Raw genomic sequence first — 19,522 nt, 5'->3', positions numbered from 1 at the left:
CACGCGAGGGCCTCTTTGGAGTCAGTTTAGACTGTAAATTGACCATTCCAAATCCAAATTGGAGGTCCAGTTCAACAGCAAATTGGCCATAGGTCCAAATTAAAGGGCCCAATTCGAGTTAGAGGACATTTTTTTTTTGGAAATTGATATTCGCGTTTCATTTTTTACTGATGGCATTCTACTTTGTTCATAAAGTTACCATGTTAAAATTAAAGCGTCATCAATAAAAAGTGGAGCGCGAAAATTAGTTTCCTTTCTTTTTCATCCATTGTTTAATCCATTAATGGATAATATTTAGAGTCTAAGATCCATGAAATGACAAAACGATCTTTTGACCGACGTTGACCGGTGTATCTGGTCAATGCCGGTCAACGATGGTCATGTCGGTCAACAGTCGACTCTTCGGTGATGATGTGGCGGATGAAAAACCCTTTGTGTCCTTCCCCTAGAATGAAAATATTTTGATGTCCTTAGAGCATCTCCAATCCAACACCCTTCAAATCTCTATTTGAGATGACCAAATTAATCTATTTTATTTGAAAAGTAGATTTAGAGGATTATACTATTTATCTCAACTCCAACCTAACACTCTATTTCTCAACTCCAACACATATTTTGAGGAGATCCTCTATTTTTTCCTTCATCCTCTATATTTAGAGGATCAAAGTTCATCCTCCCAAATGGAGGAGAGTTTTAGAGGATGGGTTGGAGAATGTTTTTTCTCCAAAATGAAGAAATGGAGTATGGGTTGGAGATGCTCTTATTGCTTGAGAAACTCTTTAAATATGTCCTTTAGGCCAATTAACCCTTTTAGAAAAGAAATCAAGTATTTTGCATATTGAACAGTTAAATTGGGTTTAAATAAATTAGGTGTTTTTTTATGTCTTCGCTAAGGTTAGTGAGGGATATCTTTTGATTGTTTGGGAAAACTAGTACTTTATTTAGTTCCTGTTTGCATGCAAATTTTCTGTAACTCGGTGCCCACTATCTTGTTGAAACAAATATTATGTTTCTGAGTGCGGCTCAATAACGCACCTAGAAGTGATTTTGTGTGCTACATTCTTCAGAAGAGATGTAGTCGAATTTCAATTTTAGAAGGCTAGATTTCCAACAGGATTTTGGAAGAGATCCCCGGAAACTTTTCCCTTATTCGTACTTTAGTCCCAGATCCTATCAGCATATTGGATTTGTGGGGTTTATTGTTAGCATTGCAGGTTTTGAGTAATGTGAGGCTGGCACAACTTACTCACGGGCTTGTCTCAAATGGATTAGGATCTGATTTGATTGTAAGTACTACAAAGTTGGAAACAAATTCGATCTGAACCAAAGCACGAGAAACTAATGGCCCAGATTCACTATCGTTACCAGCAGCTCGATAGCTATCCTTTAGAAAGCAAGGTTTCTTCTTATTAGCACACTCAAATGGATACTGTTTTTCTTCGTAGAATCGTAACAAGTTGCAGGGGGGAGTCGGGGACTCCCGGAATGCTTTGACAATGTCATTTTCCACAACAAGCGGTGCTATTCTATAACCGTTCGATGCACATGGGACCTACACATATCAAACATCTCGACAGATTCATATCTGAATGTTTAACATTTGCGTCTCAAGCATTTTCTTTCACGGATATTTTAACTCGTTGTGAAGGTGTTTGCAATGAAACAATAAGGCCCAAATACAGCCACATTTTATCGCCCAACAATCTTTACATAATTATTCTCTTGCTTTGTTTTACTCCTTTTTTTTTTGTGTGGTTGTTCAAGAAAAGAACAAGTGTAAATTAACAAAGAGTTTAGTACATGGATCTGGGATATTTGACCCCAAATAATTATACCAAATTGTCAAATTGATTAGGCTTTTAATCAGCTTAAAATTTGTTAATGTTGAATGGAAAAAACATCATACCAATACAAAGACAAACTAGTTTTGAAAAGCTATAGAAAAGCTGGTGCCAAACATCCAAGAGTAAAAAGTGGGATCATGCTCCTTTTTCTTTATGTTGGAAGTAAAAGGTGCCGATACCCTTTTTTTTCGAAATAAAAGTGAGAAACAGTAAAGGTGCTTTACCATTGGATTACTCGCATGATCATAGTATAGTATTACAGCAAAATTGGAAGATTAGGTTACATTAGTGCCAAAAGTCAGACAAAACTAGGGGGGGAAAGGCAACAAGAAGAAAAAGCACCCACTAATCCAAGTTTTGTGAGGGTAAAATAAGAGAGAGCCAAATCCACAAAGGCAAAAATCTTCAAAGCTAGTTGGCTCTCTCCTGGATGACATCAATCCCCATCTCAGTAGGGTCGGTTGCCTGGACTTCATAGTGGATGCCATCTAAGGCCCTCCTCAATCCATCTTTTGATGTTGCGTATAACATTTTTGCTCTTATTCTTGATGCTGTTGGAGACCTGAAAAAAAACACACACGTTACAAATCAACTGTATTACACTTTTATGTTTCACCATTTCGAATGAGCAATGCTATGGATAAAGACCCCCAAACATAAATTTAGATACAAATGTGTTAGTATTATCCGATGCATGCAGGTTCTAGACAATGAACATGCAGGTTCTAGACAATGAACATGGGATGAGATACAAGCATGAAATGGTTCTAAACATATCGATTTTCAAATCTATGTCCAAACATGTGTCTACCAACCAATTTTCCATTTTTACTCCAATTTCCAAATATATAGATTTTCAAATTATATGTCAAATATAAGAGCTAAATCGAATATCAAAGTTCACAAAAGATTCAAAAAAATAGGTAACAAAGTGAAATTTGAGTCAAATAGGGGATAAAACTCTTAATTTACCACATATGCGCACACAACATTTGAAAAAAACCAATGTGAAACGTAGGTGTGCTGTGCTGTGTGTTTTTGGGTTGGAGATGAAAGAAAAGAGACGGACCATGCGATGAAGAAGATCTTGGATTTCCGGCACTTGTCCACGGTGACAAAATCGAAATCAAAGACGGCGTATCGGCAATCGTCCTTGGGAAGAGAGGCGGCTAGATCGTCGTAGCCTTCTCCGGGCCCGCCCACCTTATCGACGGTCACCAATCTTGACCCTTCATCAATCTTGAACACGATGTACCTGTGCACCTTCTTCCATTTCATCTCCATGAACGAGTTCTTGCACTCTTCCGTCACCCACATCCCTGTCGTCGCCTGTTAATTTAATAACCAATCAGATATACATCTACGTATGTAAGTTGGTTCGGACAGCTGAGTTATTAAAAAAAACATTGTCACGCAGTCCGTACAGATGAAAAGATAGGAGCTTGATCGGAAAGAAATTAAACAGACCCATACCCAAAAATTAAAACAGAGCCATTTGAGCAGAGGGTGAATAATGGTGTGAGAGAAGAAATAAGAAGATACGTACCATTTTGAAAGCCATAGCCATGGTGGCTGTTGTTGCAAACTTGCAATTGAAGAGCAATGGACTTTTTTGAGATTTGTTGGAGGAGAATGTATGACTGCTGAAGTAGTAATATATATAGAGATGTGCTCAATTGGAAATGCCATTGATATTGGTGTAAATTACCATAAGACATATCCATGGTTTAAATGACCAGATTACCCTCAATCTGTAAGAGTATATACTACACCAGTTGCCCACTAGTATCTTGGATTCTTGAGAGCTGTTGCCTCCCTGAGCACGTGTGTGGATTGTCGAGGAGGAACCTGAATATTTTTTTCCCTACATTAAACTGTAATTTATGTATTTAAGTATCGTAGAAGCTTCTGTGTCTATCCATGTATTGATCCTGGCATCCTGCCCATTTGGGAAATAAGGTGCGAGGGTTCAAGGAGAAGTGTTTTGTTAGTTGTGACATTGTGGCTCGCTGACGAGATGTCATGGTTCCACTCATGTTCATACCTATTTTGCTGCGGAATCATGCCCTCAAATCAAAGCCAAATGACATCACAGAAAACAGACCTAGAGATCAAATTTAATGCTGAGTCACAGACATATAAAAAAAGAAGAAGAAGAAGAAACACTCTCGTTATTCAAGGCCTACCCAGAGTAGCACTAGACTACTATAGTAGTGCTTTTGTTGATCTATCGCCAAATGGAAGATAGCAATGTGGGGCCACGGTAAGTGACAACGCGAAGTTCTTTGTATAATTTATCTTACAACATCAATAAAATGTATAATTTGCCACATGCACAGCTCCAATTTTCTCCCTCTTTCAAAATTAGAAGCATATGTCCCACATTAAGAAAAGTGGGTACAACAGTTCTAGTCAGTAAAAAAAATGCGTAACTAGCTTTAAAAATGCATAATTAATATGAAAAATTGCAGAAATAATTAAAACAATGCATAACATTCGTAACTTCATCAAAAATTATGTAACTAGTGCCATAAAAATGTGTAACTCGTGAGGCAAGAAATATGTGTAACATACACCAAAAATATGGGTATCCTCTTCCAAAAAAAAAAAGTATCACTACACTTGCAAGGTAAAAGACACTAGAAACATGTACAACACAAACTAAAAAATGTGTAAAATTTCTCTCTTCTTTCCGTGTAAGGCCTATCGAATTCTTGAATACCTTGAAAAAGAACGGGAAAGCAAAGTGGAACTAGAGGAAAAAGAAAATGAAATGAAGTTTTTTATTTATTTATTTTAATAATGCAAATGCAGTGAAGTAAATGTCTACTTTTTGAGGAATGCAGTATAGCAACTGAAAACACCATTTTCAGAAATCTACGAAGAGAATACATTGGTCTGATCTCATCTCGGATCGCACGCACCCAGACCCATCTCTCACTCCTCTATAGTCTTTGCGTAAAAGCCAATATTGCATACAGGACCACTCAAAACTGGCCAAAAGCTTCTTGCCATAAGTGAAGAAAATTCACTTCATTTCCTTTGTTCCAGAAAAAGTGAACAAATTGCACGTAGAAACCGTAGGAAGATATTCATTCTTCTGTATAGGTTCTGTCGCCAAAGCTTCCTTATGGTTTGTTCTTCTCAATAATCCTAGGTGCGTATAATTCCAAGTTTCAATTCCCCAAAGCTCGAGGGTTCCCTTTACCGTAATACGTATGCATGTAGTTCCAAACCAACTGATTGCCTCATGTATGTAAAGATTCTCATTAGAATGAGTGATAAAAAGACAGTTACAAAGAGCGATGCATTCATCTGATGAAATCAGTCAGAACAATGGAACAAATAGAATATAACCACCATCCTGTTTGCTCTATATTGGACTTTGGAGGATGCTGAGGTCTACCTATCAAATACAAGTTGAAAGCTAAAAGCAGCTATAACTGCTCCATAGATGGTCTCCCCAAATCTTGAAACCTTTTGCTACAAGGTGATGCAAACTTTCAGTCTAAATTTTCCTCATTTTATTGCAAAAAAATCCCTCTATTGTACAAGGCAACAAAGAATACAAAATTACAAGCAGAACACAAGACAAATTAAATTTAAGGGATGGTTATGCACTGAGTGGAGTTCTGGGAATAAGAGACTGTCTATGGGTCCTACTGATGGGGAGATGAACGTAAACTTCATGAACTTCCTGTTTACTCACCTCCCCCCTGTCCCTGTCTATGGCATAGCACACATACACAGTATCAATAACATTGTCCAGAACATGCACAAAGTATCCAAGCACCACAAGCAGCAGCACCCATGCCATTGCAGCCACAAAGTACGAGTCTGCCCCTAGATCACTGACGGAGTTTAGTATTGCACAAACCTGCAGTCAGAAACAGAATTTAAGGGCATTCGTCCAGTTTAAACACTAGCGAAATTAGACGATTTTCATGGAGACTGGGACATTTATAGCCGAGGAGGTAACATAAACAAGACAGATATCATGAGGTCACTTGCTTCTTTTCCTACCATGCTTCCTTTTGATTTAATCAGGGAGGACAACTCTTTTTTTTTTTTTGATAATCTAAAAGGGTGGGAGGGGCCGAAAGGGTGGGAGGGGCCGACCAGTGTAGCAACTCCCCTTGGGCGTGACTGTAGAGGCTCCCTACCCGCCAATGGAATGTCCGGTTGAGCCATAACTACTGTCCGTGAGAACAGGCCGTCACCACGGCACCACCTAGGTACACGTTGGTGGGAGCACAAAGTCCCCAATCCCATGCCAGTTGCAAGACTCGAAACCAAGTCTTGCCTACGGAAAGGGGGAGGCCCAACCAACGAGGCTACCACCATCGGTGGTATCAGGGAGGACAACTGGTTAGTGATAAAAAAAAATACTCAGCCCACCAATCCCCAGGTTATGTGTTCAGTGTGATAGCCACTTTATGCAACTACTGCCAAAGGTTAGTTTTTACCCATTCTACCCCTTCCAGAGACCCATTTATAGTACTACCTGGGCATACGACTGTTGTTTTCCAACAACAAAAAGAAGCAACCCCCGTAAAACAAAGCATCAAGGACCAAATACATAACGATGTATCATGTACTGCCTCACCAAATAGCCCTACAATTTTTGTACTGTATTTTTTATTTTCCAAATCCACCCATGGTCGGCCTACTAACAAGGATGCAATGTAGGCTACAGTCAAAACAGTAACTTGGAGGCAAAACGATGGAAGGAAAGTACTACTCACCACAACTGCATAAATTGCAGAGAATACAAAAGCAATTCCAGCAAGTAACCGAGTGGAGATAGTCTCCACGAAAACAGCTGAGAGAAGATTCCTCTTCAGAAGTTCGTATGCCATCCTTGCAGAAGTGCAATACGCTTCACCAGTTATAGCCGCAAAGTTGATGGTGAACTTATTGAGGAAATCGAAAGCTGCCAAAAGGGCATTAACACAGCACTGCAGTACGAGGTTCACCATCCCTGATGCACCTTCTTGTCTTGCACTATCAACCATAGCACGCACCAAACGAACAACACAAATAAGTAATCCAGATAAACATACTGTTCCAGAGGAGGGGCCGAAGGCATTTCTGCAAGTGTGGACAAACACAATACAGATAGTGAGAATGACAGTTGCATTGAAAAAACAACATGAAAGTACAAGGATATCTGCATAAAAAAAACTCCACAATTTATATCTGGTAAAGAAACAACCGAGATGGATGAGGACGTCCTTACAAATATTATAATCAACCAGAATACCAGATTTACTGCAAACAAGTTTAAGGGACAAGTAGTTGTGATGTCATTAGTTTGACTTTGAGAAATGGCCTCGAGAGTCGAGATATTGTTAAAACTTCAGAGAAAGTATGAAATGGGCGGAAAAAAACTTGAGTAGCATCACTTGAAAGTCCCACATAGGACTGGGTAGGGTTCAATTTCCAGTTGAGAGACTGTATGTTTCATGTTCATAACTTATACATGAACCTCTCCCTAGGTTGCCACCTCTAATAGGGAGCTCCTTGAAGTTTCTTCAACTACACTGACATGTCGGAGTTGTGGGGTTAACTTCAATTGACGGACAATTATTCCTTGGACAATCAAAACTGATGGTCCTTTAATTGTCTAAATTTACCAGCAATATATCTTTGTTTCTAGCTGTTGGAGGTCAAGAAAGTGTCTCCATCAAACAAGGAAATTGATTTTGTTCTTCTCCTTGCAATCAGACCCCAACAAGGAAATGGCTTTTATTCATTTGATTCTGCATGCACCAAGGATCATGAGTTGGTGCAGCCACATCTCACCATTGCTTTGTTCTTCTCCGTACATTCAGACCCAAAGAAGGAAAATACTTTCATTCATTTGATCTTGCATTGAGGACAAGTTTAACAAATTAGTTTTCAATAATCTATGTCCTTACATCCACCAATGGATATGAGAATTGTTTGAAACCTTGACTCCTTAAATAAGGTTTGGAGGTCATGCAGTGACTGACAAACAGCTCCACTAAGAATGGATCAACTGAACTCTTAAAATCAGGTTGACACGAACTCAACCAATGCTCTCACCTAAAAAGGTTTGATTTCAGAAATAGGTTTTCAAATTACTACTAACTTAAATTTTCAATTTCTAAGACAATCCGAGATCGACCAAGTGAAAAGTCAATATTTTGATAGTATGCATGTGAAATGGTTTATGGGTGTATCTCATAGCCACAACGAATGATTGCATATTTCCTTGAGCCAGAGAATACAAGTTATTTGGGCATTTAAAACCACTTCCTTATAAACCTTACTACCAATTCTAGTAGCATATCAAGTAATATATTTAGGTATCAAAAGAAGTGTGGGTATTAACCATTGCATCTCCATGATCCTGGAGCAACAACTACCAACGGATAGACGTGTTTCGAAGCAGCTGATATCACCCCAAACATATTTCTACTCCATATATTGGCTCCACGGAGCTTAGAAAGAAAATCATATAAGATTAGCCAAAAATCTATTAATTCTATACACCACTCAACTCCACAAAGACTTATTCATCTTAGCACATGCAAACACACAATGTTACAATTGTTTCCCTTGGTTTTTCTCTTTTGTAGCAAGACAAACCCAAACAAATCGCCCTGCCCTTCCTGTAGATCTTTCACCACCTCTTATTTGAATCATAACACTTCTTGCTAATGCACTCATGGACTATCTCAATTCTCACACAAGACAGACCATATAGTTCAACTTCCGTTTGACTCTCTGTTGGTGCAACGTCAAATTTATCATTAATGCCATTGACCAGTCATCCACATTGGCATCCTCCTTCAGCTAGGCTAAGGCAGACGTGATTCCTAGATCTTTTCTCATTTGATTATTGACCGTTTGCTGAAAGAGATTTCTGCAAGCTACATAGGTATGCATGACCAACAATGGACCCAACACATACAAAATTCACCCTCTCCTCCAATTTTCACATACAGTGTCACTTTGTGTCTCCCTTTTTTATTTGAGATCACTTAATAATAATCTCACAACATGCTCAATGCTAACAATGCACCATGATTCTTTTCCCCTGCTTTTACTTTTGACTTACAGCTAGATTGCATTCTATTTAGCTCCCGTTGTACCTATGCACATAGATATAACTTGTCACTATTACATAATGGATTTCAAAATAACCTCCATAACTTTTGAAAGCAACATTTTATTGGGGGTCAAGCTACTAGCCTTAATAGATCTTCGGGAGACTACGGGGGTAGAGACAAAGAGTTCAAAGGTCGGTCTGTCTTATTGTATTGATTTCCTTGGGGTACGCTCACTTCTGCATTTTTTTTTAGGTTCTCGAGATTCTCAATCGCTCTTTTTAGTGGGGAGGAATAGTGCGTGAATGGCGGTTCTCAGACGAGGGAATCGTTTCTCTCTAAAAAAAGAGAGGCTAGAATGCTTCTATTGATAGTCATTACGCCCAGCAAACCGTGCTGGAAAGTCTTTTGAGTCTAGTAAGGGTAATAGGGTGAGCCCTTTGATGCCGATTCAGGCACTGACTAAGATGATAACATCCAGCATAAGGGGCAATGGGGACAGATTATTCCCACACTGGATCCAAGTTAAACGTCTTTCACTCATATGCAAAATTTTAAACATGGTAGCGTACTAACCAAAACTATCACGCATCAAAAGAAAATTAATACCAACTTCTCTGCAAATGAAACAAACTCCATAAAAGAATGGTGCAAGCAACAAACGAAGCTAACGTCGGCAGGAAATTACCTTAGAGAATTCCGTATACTCCGCCTTGGACCCGAATCATCCTTGGAAAAGTACCACTGTGCAATAGTCCCACTAGTCACATAAACCTGCGCTTCCACCATTGCTGCGGCAGACCACAACATCGTAAGAATTCCCAGCGCATAGTATGCGGGAACCCAACTATCTTGCTTCCAAGCACAATAATACTCTTCGCTCTTATACCGAACCACAATCTCCCCATTCTCGTTCGCAAACACCAAAAACACAACAATGGGAACGTAATAAACAACCAACCCCAAAGTCAAAGCTGGAAGAACCCCAAACAAACCCAAGTTCCGCCACAAGGCATGAGACGCAACCCCAATAATGTTAACAGTCAATTCTATCCGGTGCCAATTCACCACAACTATCCACACAACCACCCCAATTACCAAAAACACAAACACCAGAACCAAAATTCTATACACCAACGGAAACAAATCGCTACAAGAAGAGTCAACAGTACAGGCAACGAACCAGTACACGTTTATTAGTATCGGTACGATGATGAAAAAGGGAAGCGAGATGTACACAACCTGTTTGGTGAAATGCTTGAGTAACAAAAGAACGGATAGTACAAAGGGCACGCTGATAATTAACGTGATCACGAGCGTCCAGATCAAACTGGTTGACAGAGAGGAGTTCAAAGATAGGTGATTTGTGGAGAGAGAGGAGTCTATGACGCAAGAGGTGGAATTGGAGTCGTAGACGTAGGAGGAGGCGTAGGAGGAGTCAGGGTTTCGGTTGACGGAGGCGAAGATGCCGAAGGCGAAGGTGGAGAGGAGGAAGAGGGCGAAGAGGATTAGGAAGGGGAGGTCTTTGATGGGCCTCGGGCCGGAGTGGTAGGAGATCTGGAGGTAATTGGATTGGTCTGGGTCTGGATCGGAGAGGAGGGCGACGGGTTCGTGGGTTAGGGATGGTGGGTAGGGTTTGGAGAGGAGGGGTTGGGTTGAGGAGGGGTCCGGGAGGGTGTAGGGGTTAGGGGGTTGGTCTTCGGTGCTACCCATTCAGAGAGAGATAGTAGAGAGAGAGAGAGAGAGAAGTGTTGGAGTTGTTTAGAGATGAGCGTGGGAGTCATACGATTGACTGATGAAATGAGCTGTCTCCTGTGAGGAAGAAGATGATTATCGTGGAGATGAAGATGATGATGTTTGGTTATTCGGAAGTCGACGAAAAGGAAACGAGAAAGAGAAAATGGAAAGCCGGCTTACACGTGGAGAAAATTATCCAGTCCGCCACACCATGCTTGTTCGTTTTTTTTGAGAAAGACTACGGCCACCGAAGGAAAAAAGCGGTGGCCGACCACCGAATGCCGTGACGGCGCACTTCAGGCCCCCGCACGAATGATCCGATCCGTTCAATAATTTAAAAAAAAAAACTGAGTGGGTCACATAAGAAATCAGCTCAATCCGATATGTGTAGGTACTCGGATCAAGCTTCTCATCTTTGGAAAATCGGAAAAACCATTTTTTCGATTTTCCAAAGATGAGAAGCTTGATCCGAGTACCTACACATATCGGATCGAGCTGATTTCTTGAGTGATCCACTCGGTTTTTTTTTTTAAATTATTGAATGGATCGGATCATCTGTGAGGGGCCCGGAGTGGGCCCCAAAGGGCGTTCGGTGGCCGGCCACCGCTTTTTTCCTTCGGTGGCCGTAGTCTTTCTGGTTTTTTTTGCCTCAAAAAACCCTTGAGCAAGTTTTCTTTATCTATTTTTTACTATTCATTACTAGTATTTTTTAAAAATTTCTCTCAAAACCCAAATAAGAGAGGGTGTTTGGAAGGGAATATTATTTGGTGCCCTGGATATCACCATGTGATCAATGTCTCAAGCTCTTTCTCTACCATACATTTGTGTGATTCTTACAACAAAGTATGTGAAACTCATACAAATTTGTGCTAGAAAAGAGTTTAAGATATATACCGCCGCAAACATGAAATAATTACTCATTTGGAAGGGTAACTCCATTGACCAAACCGCCTCTGTAAGGAGGAAATTTACCACCATTCACACGTAGATTCTGTCATACAATTTATCGCATTCGATTTTTAGGGTCCGGTTTCAAGAAAGTAATTTATTATGAACTCGTATTTCCGGCGAGAATGGTTTGCTTTGATCGGAATGGGAAGAGAATTAGAGTCGAGGTACGCGTAAGTTAGCTTAGACATCCCTTACCGTAAGACAAAAAGAAAATGCATGGTTAAAGGAATGGTTTTGAAGATGACAAATAAATGACATTAGGGTTGTTTATCTATCAGATTTTGACAAGATTATTCCCTCTTCTCTCTTGATAGGATTCGACGTACCATTTGCATTAGACAAATTAGAAAGAAAGTGAAGAAATGGTGGTACGTTGGAGGAAAGTTGATAAGGCCATTTATTATAGTAATAGTATAGCATGTCAAATTTTGACTTAAGCGTGTGTCATTTTAGCTATCATAAGCTTGAAGATGCATGCTACTATTAAAAGAGGCCTGCTAACTTTGAGGTTAGCTCAGTAGAAAGAACCTTAGGCCATCTCCAGTAATAAGTAAATTCAATGTCAAGCCACTAAGATCAGTAATAGCTCAGTTAACAAATTTTACTACTACAAGAGCAATTTTGTTCACCCTCGACGAGGGCATGCTCATTCAGTATCGGAACCGTTCAGTTTTAACTTATTAGTAAAGTCAGAACTCGGAAGCAACAACCGGTGATTGGGGCCATGTGATGTGATCTAGCTTTTTAGGGCTCGACCCCATGGTTAGGCCTTTCTTTTATGCAAACAGGAAGTCATGTGTGTGCTACTGTGCTCTTTGCGTTTAAGCCTTCATGTGACCTCTTTGTGATAGATTAACCCAGGGACGGACAGCAGGTGTCCCCCATTTCGTGATTGAGCTTTAATTTGTTTTATGCTAGCAGCCTATCAGGAGGTCAAACTGCCTTCTTTCTTTAATTTCGAGTTTGATTAGGTAACCACATTTTTTACAGTTATATATTCAGTATCACAAACACGTGGCATTCTGAAGTACTCCAATAGATGCATCAAGAAAGAGAAGTTTTGTGTTTGGTAAAATGAGATTTGCTACTGGAAAGGCATCATAAAGTGTGTTAGATTTCGTGAAGGATTTTCAACCTTAGACTAATTGACAATAAGTGCGGTAACCTCTAAATTATATTAATAAAGTTTAGATGCCTTAGGTAATGAACGTTGATGGATAAAGTCTAATATTTTTTCTCTCATGCAACTCGGATGCACGTGGAGGAATGAATTGATGAGATGAGGCAATTACCCTTGGGCAACGAATACTTGATCGCGCGAGGTGAGGACGTCCAAGACATAACCGTCATATCATCTTAGATTTCTTGAAGGGTTCCAACCTAAAACTAATTAGCAATAGGTGGAGTAACCTCTAGACCATATTAACCAAGTTTGGGTACTTTAGATAAGTGATGTGGAATAAAGTCTACCAACATGTTTGGATTTTTATTTTTTGGGGGATAAATTTGAATTTGAACCTTTACAATTTTATTTTATTTTTTATTTTGGTCTACTTTATAATTTGATTGAAACTCACTTTTTGCCCCTCCCCTTCACAAGCGGACCATGTTATCAGTCATTGGGCTGTAAAGTGAGCCCGCACCCCGAGAGCTAAGCCCAAAGTGGCCCATTTAACAAAGGCCCGCCCAGTCTCGTCGATTCAACCTAATAAGCCCAACACTTTCCCATTGCCAGACTAGTTGTTTGTTTGTACTTACAAGGCAGTGTACGATCCCAAGGTTCCTGTTAAGGGCATTGGCCCAGTTATGTTCCCAGAAAATTTTTAAAAAAAGAAGGAAAATGACGGCCAATGGCATGTTTTGATAATTAATACTCGCCAAGGACGTTTTCAGCATTAACAATTGTTCTTAGCATGTCCTTGGAGGGTATTAATTATCAAAACACATCCTGAACCGTCATTTTCGCAAAAAAAAAACCATTAGAAAATTCTGTAAGGCCCTGTTTGGTTTGCGAATTCAATGAGAAAAAGAGAAAGAAAGCATTTATGGATCCCACATAACTCGGTACCCATATCCCTCCCATAAGATGTATGTGCTCGATTCTATACGTTAGACCAATATAGTCAGACTATTGCATCCATGCACTTATTATAAAAATCTCACTGGGACCATTGGTTTGATTTGACTGTCATCGTTTTCAAGTCTAGGCTGAGAAGGAAGAACCCGAAGGTACTCATCCTTTCCATTATATCCTATTAGAGGTTGGGACACATGCAATGCCTGTGCAAATTGAATTTTATATTTTTTTTGTTAAAATTCAATCAAACAAACAAAGCGGGAAACTATTATGCATGTTTTCTATTAAAATTCGATTTGCACACGTATTTCGTGTACCCGGCCTCTAGTCTTCTCTTATATAGAAAGGAGCCTTTTTGGTGTCTTCTCTTCTAATTAGAAGCTTTGTCACATTTTTAGCTCCCAAAAAACTCCTAAATTGATGCACGGGGCATTTTGTTACGCTTTGTTGACTCAAAGGGGTACACATGTAAATCAAGAACTAATTGAGACACTTATTAAAATTTTAAAAACTCTTGACAAATAACTCCAGGCGATTAAAAAAAGTTGCAGAGAGATTGAAGAAAGAAAAAAAATACCCAAATGACCAAAATAAAATAATTTTTGGATAAGCGTGTTGGATGATTTGGCCAAACATATGATTATAGATGAATTGAAAACATGCATTGGTTGTTGGTGCGCTGATTTTTTTCCTAATTTGTTTATTAATGTTTAAAGAATCGGTGAAGGCTATATGATCGAATATGACTTTTCTATAGTTGTCACATGAAATTTAATTAGCTTAGTCACACAGGAGTGCATTAAACACAAAACAAACTCAATGTGGTGAAAAAAAGTCAAAACGGAAATGGTACTCAAATTCCTATTGAAGGTGGTGTTCCCACATATCTGCTCTTGTTAATAGACACTACGAGGGTAAGTAATAAGGGCAGAACAAGGATTTTATCCTAGCAGTGACAAAACGTATACTAAAAAAATAAAAAGATGCATTGCAATATTAATAGTCATTTGCACATGGAGTACAAAAAAAAAAGACTAACTTTAATTTTGGACATTGATAATGTCACTCCCCCAATTTATAATGTCACTCTCCAGATCCTTATATGGATTTTCTAAATTGATAATCGCACTCCCTTTTGGGAGTGGCATTATAAATTTGGGGAGTGGCATTATAATTAATTTTCCTTAATTTTTTAGGTTAAGTTATTTTAGGGTTGGAGTGTGGAGTTTTTTTTTTCTTAATTACACCATCATTTATATTATTTCACTTTAGCTCATTGAATTTAGTTTTGGAATACTTTTTTGGGTCTCCTTTCTTGAAAAAAAGAAAAGGAAGATTTATGACTAGTATATACCACCTACGTTCCAAAATGTTTGTCGGGTTCGCAAAATGAGAACTAAAAAATAATACATTTCTTTCAATAAAAAAATTCAAACTTTTTTCATAAATTAAAAGAATTCATCGATATTTAGTGAATTGTTGAAAATTTAAAATTTTCTTGCAAAAATTGTATTATTTTTATATCACATTTTGGGACAGATGGAGTAATAAAAAATAAGAAAAAAAAATTAACAGTGGCGAAACTATATAAGTTAAGAATTAAAAAAAATTTCACATATAATAATTGCATTTTCTAAAATTTTTGTCATGGCGACTGCTGCCACCACTACAAGAAAAAACACCATTCCCGACTAATGGTTTAGTCGGCAATGGTACGAATTTTAGTCGGCAAAAGACTTCCCCGACTAAAAATTTTGGTCGGCACATTAGTCGGTGGAAGAAGGTCGGCAAAGGTTGTTGCCGACTAAAAAAAGTTTAGTCGGCTAAATATATCATATTTGCCGACTAATGGTTAGTCGGGGAATGTTTACCATATTGGCCGACTAATTATTTAGTCGGGAAATGTGTACATATTTTGCCGACTAATGTTTAGTCGGAGAATATGGTACCTATTGGCCGACTAATTATTTAGTCGGGGAATGTTTACATATTTGCCGACTAAATTCTTAGTCGGGAATTGTGTGCAATTCAACAAATAAATACCCTATTTGCCGACTAAATTGTTAGTCGGGAATTGTGTGTGCAATTCAACAAATAAATACCCTATTGGCGACCAACTGGTAGTCGGGTAATGTACTTATTGTCCGTACAAATTGGTCAATATCCCATAATTTTCTACAAATTTTTTCTCCATTCATTCCTTGTAAATTTGAGCGGCCCTGTAAAATTTATTTTCATCCACAAAATTGCAACATAATGTATTTAATAAAAAATAAAATTCCAAAAAATAAATCCAAACTTTCATAAATAGAGATGTCCACCAAGTAATTAGAAAACAACTTTTATCCAAATTCCTAAAACGTAAAATAACGACATGTCACCATGAGGGGGAAATTAAAAAAAAAAATCCAAGCTCAATAACAAAATGTATCAAAACTCCTAGATTGCAAAATACTAAAAAGTTCAACCTCAACAATTGGATAACCCAAAAACATTTGCACGTTCGCAACCAAAATCCAACTTTGATCTTCATAGTCAATAACCAAAAGTAGAACTGCAGGATACTCCGTTAAGCGTCAATCTGTACAAAAAGAATAGAAAAAAACAATCCCCCATTAGTATTTATGAACTAGTGTATCCCATTGCTTTAAAGCATGAACATAGGTAGATACTAAGTAAAAGCCAAAACGGAAAATTATCTTGACATTTTGTGCCTCTTAATGCATAAAAAGCTGACCCGTCTCACAACAAGCAGCATTAAAAAATGGAAACATAATATAGACAACATCCCAAGATAGAAACTCCTCAGCTTAGGGTCTGTATCCCAGCAGCATGATATAGTCATATCCCTTGTGCTTAATTTACCCCAGCAGCAGAGCTATAGAAATTAGAATCCATATGGGAACTCATGTTCACACCAAATAATTGGAAACCAGTGGATTTTATCCCTAGGTTTTTATGCTTTGAACAAGAGCTATCTTTATCGGGTGTTGTACAAGCAAAGCGAATAACCAAAGATAACCCATTTTTAAAAAACTACCATGTAAAGTGTGACTGGGAACCTCTAAGAAAAATGATCACTGAAGTAAGAAAAGTAAGAATGGATTGTCCTAAAATTAATAGCATGTAAATTCGTAGCATGTAACTTCGCAAGATCCATAAATAATTTTTTATAGTTACATAACTTACATTGCAAATTTGCAAGGCAGGCAATATGTATAAGAATAAAGAAGTAGCATCATGATCTGATTCGCATATCCATAGTACCAATTTAAAATGACAAAATGGACGCAGTGAAAATAGACAACAAAGGCATCAACGTCACATATTACCATACTTTTTCCATAATGCATGTCATGACCATAACATGTGCCAAGCAACTTAAATTTACATACATATGGAATGGAGTAGGTATGCTTTTCCCAGTGTAATAGAGACTTGTTTGATAAAGTTCCCATTTTTCTGAGTGCAAGTGTGTTAAAAAAGACACTGAAACTGTAATGGAAGATGCATAATTAACCTAGTCTAAGAACTTAGTTAATGAACTTGGGCAACAAATCACCAAGTCCTAGTGAACAAAAATGGAATGGAGCAGGTATGCTTTTCCTTTTTCCAGCGAAATGAAGGTCTATTTGACTTATCCAAATGTACAAGTTTTAGACCACGGAAACAATAATGGAAGATGCACAATTGACCAAGTATAAGAACTTAGCTAATGAACTTCTGCAATGAATCACCAAGTGGAAAATAAACGCTTCAGTCTAGTAGGATAAATACTACTCTTGTGAAAGAACACATGTTGGCTATTGCAAAAGAATAAGGAAATCGCAAGACGACCAGACTATTGGTCCATGTTCTCCATAAGATTTTTACCACAAACCCAGGACATATGAAGATCATATCAAAATGAATGCATTTCCTGACCTTGGGAAGTATTTTTAAACAGGTACCGACTAGACCAAAAACTCAGTGATTTCCAAAAAACAGATTTTAGGCCAACTTCAAACTGAAATCTGTTATTAGTCAGGCACAACTAAGGCACATGGCTTACATATAGTTGAAGCTCTATGTGTCTAGTTTCCAACAAAGAAAGCGGAATGTGATTTCGAGTTTTCTAGGCAGAGTTATAGCCGTTTCCGTGAAGTGCGACAGTGCTGTCAGCTTTGAGAGTTTCGCAACAGCAGTTCAGTATATGATTTTTAATTCCTTCCACGTTTTAAATTCAGTTCTACAGATTTTACACAATAAATTAGACATATAGAGGCATCTCTTATAAAAATATTGAAAAATTTCAAGGTCGGAAAGTTGGTTATAAAAATTCATCAAGAACCGGGAAAATTCGTTTATGTTCGAACTCTAACTTGTATACCCAGCCATAAGCTAATCGAATTTTTCTGAAGTAAAACTCATATCCCATGACCTAATCAGAACCTAAACTACACATTCAGATATCCATGGTTGTATTATTTCTCAAAACAGGAAAGAGATATGCATCACTTCCATTTTTTTTGCATAATCAAACCAAAATACAGACTTTCCTTAAAATCAATAGCCAAACTCTAATTCTTTTCAATCCTTCTTCCTCTACCCTTTTAATAGAGATATCAGATTCGGCAAAAACAAAGGACACATGAAATTAAGCATATTCCTAGCATTGCCATGAGAAGCACATGCACTCCAAATGCCAAACACCCATCTGTAATGTGGTTTTATATGAATGAATGAATGAATGAATGAAAAAAGTTTGAAGTTCTTCCCTAGCATATTCGGTCCATGGCAGTCACAAAACTGGTTTCCTAGCTTTATGAATGCAATCCAATGACTGTTGTGGAACCAACACCCAACCAGCTTCAACCTTTTTTAAGCATTCCAATCGCAATACACCAAAAAAACAGAAGCAGCAAGAAAAAATGCAGTCCAGATTTCCTACTTAGCATCAAAGTAAATTCTAAAAGAGATATTCTCAAACTACGTACCATATATTTGAGCCACCATCACCCTGCTCCCATGTACCATAGATTTCCGGCGTCACATAAGCTGAGATCCTCTCCCCTTTATTCTCAGCAATTATCCTTCTAATTCTTTTTCCACGTGTTGGCCCTCGCACACGCCGCCGCTTTGCTGAAGGTGCACCTGTAAACTAACAGAAAATAAGCCAAGTGGCTACAAGGATCTAAGCCAAGGGCTAAATGAAAAATGGACAGATTGAGCCATAACAAACACCATATCAAACACCACATGTTTTAAGTCCATCTAATAGATGGGAGGGAAACACATGCAAAAGAGGGTGATTGGCAGCAACTGAACTGGACAGTAGCAGCAGTAAGAAAAGTGTTTGGACTCCTAAGCATTACAAAAATGACATGGAAGTAATGGACAGAACTTTACAGTTGCTAGACAGAACAGCAGCATCCAAAGCAGGGTTCAAAGCAACAAAATACCAAAGTTAGACAGAAAATGCAGCATAACAGTAGCAGGATAGCAGCAGATTGCTGGACAGCATGTTGCCGGACAGCTGTGGACTACAGAACAAAGAACATACCAAGGGCATTGTATATCTGTGTGTTTGTTTGATTGACTCTGTTCTGTAATAAACTTACTGGACCATGACTAATTTCATTTAGTTTCATTGGTAAGCATTTGTTCTATGATGTTCATGTGCTTGTGAGCTTGGGGGTATATCCCTCTGTCTTGTACCTACCCGTGGGGGTTGTCCCTTGGGTGGTTTAAGCTTTCCTAGGGGGCATGTCCCTAGATATCCTCTGAATTACAACTGCTAGTTGCTGCTTGTCATGGTGGAGCCTTTGTTGCTGCTGTTCTGTCAGATCAGAATTGTT

The 19,522-nt window shown here is 38.4% G+C and overlaps 2 protein-coding genes and 1 long non-coding RNA gene across 3 annotated transcripts; all 3 read right to left on the bottom strand.

Moving 5' to 3' along the window:
• Positions 1 to 2,075: 2,075 nt before the first annotated feature.
• On the bottom strand, positions 2,076 to 3,546 carry LOC131307654 (actin-depolymerizing factor 5-like). Its single transcript, XM_058334276.1, has 3 exons — positions 3,391 to 3,546; positions 2,914 to 3,173; positions 2,076 to 2,406 (listed from the first exon to the last, which is right to left on the bottom strand). The coding sequence occupies exons 1-3, from the start codon at positions 3,409 to 3,411 to the stop codon at positions 2,256 to 2,258; spliced, it is 432 nt and encodes a 143-aa protein (XP_058190259.1). The 5' UTR covers positions 3,412 to 3,546; the 3' UTR covers positions 2,076 to 2,255.
• Positions 3,547 to 5,345: 1,799 nt separating this feature from the next.
• LOC131308179 (uncharacterized) lies at positions 5,346 to 10,859 on the bottom strand. Its single transcript, XM_058335011.1, has 3 exons — positions 9,609 to 10,859; positions 6,590 to 6,935; positions 5,346 to 5,721 (listed from the first exon to the last, which is right to left on the bottom strand). Exons 1-3 carry the CDS (start codon positions 10,631 to 10,633, stop codon positions 5,458 to 5,460), a joined length of 1,635 nt encoding a protein of 544 aa, XP_058190994.1. The 5' UTR covers positions 10,634 to 10,859; the 3' UTR covers positions 5,346 to 5,457.
• Positions 10,860 to 15,963: 5,104 nt separating this feature from the next.
• LOC131308531 (uncharacterized) lies at positions 15,964 to 19,136 on the bottom strand. The gene is made up of 2 exons (XR_009194463.1): positions 18,662 to 19,136; positions 15,964 to 16,266 (listed from the first exon to the last, which is right to left on the bottom strand). It is a non-coding gene; the product is annotated as an uncharacterized LOC131308531 (long non-coding RNA).
• Positions 19,137 to 19,522: the final 386 nt, after the last annotated feature.

This window comes from Rhododendron vialii, chromosome 11a (genome assembly GCF_030253575.1).
Source record: "Rhododendron vialii isolate Sample 1 chromosome 11a, ASM3025357v1".
NCBI lineage: Eukaryota > Viridiplantae > Streptophyta > Magnoliopsida > Ericales > Ericaceae > Rhododendron > Rhododendron vialii.
This window is presented reverse-complemented; position numbering and strand designations above follow the sequence as displayed.

Excerpts from the sequence above, each read along its gene's own strand:
- LOC131307654 (XM_058334276.1), bottom strand. The coding sequence starts at position 3,411 with ATGGCTATGGCTTTCAAAATG. Across the intron at positions 3,174-3,390 it reads TGGCTATGGCTTTCAAAATG|GCGACGACAGGGATGTGGGT; the intron begins GTACGTATCTTC and ends TTAAATTAACAG. Across the intron at positions 2,407-2,913 it reads AAGATCTTCTTCATCGCATG|GTCTCCAACAGCATCAAGAA; the intron begins GTCCGTCTCTTT and ends GTTTTTTTTCAG.
- LOC131308179 (XM_058335011.1), bottom strand. The coding sequence starts at position 10,633 with ATGGGTAGCACCGAAGACCAACCCCCTAACCCCTACACCCTCCCGGAC. Across the intron at positions 6,936-9,608 it reads AGTATACGGAATTCTCTAAG|AAATGCCTTCGGCCCCTCCT; the intron begins GTAATTTCCTGC and ends CCACACTTGCAG. Across the intron at positions 5,722-6,589 it reads CTGCAATTTATGCAGTTGTG|GTTTGTGCAATACTAAACTC; the intron begins GTGAGTAGTACT and ends TTCTGACTGCAG.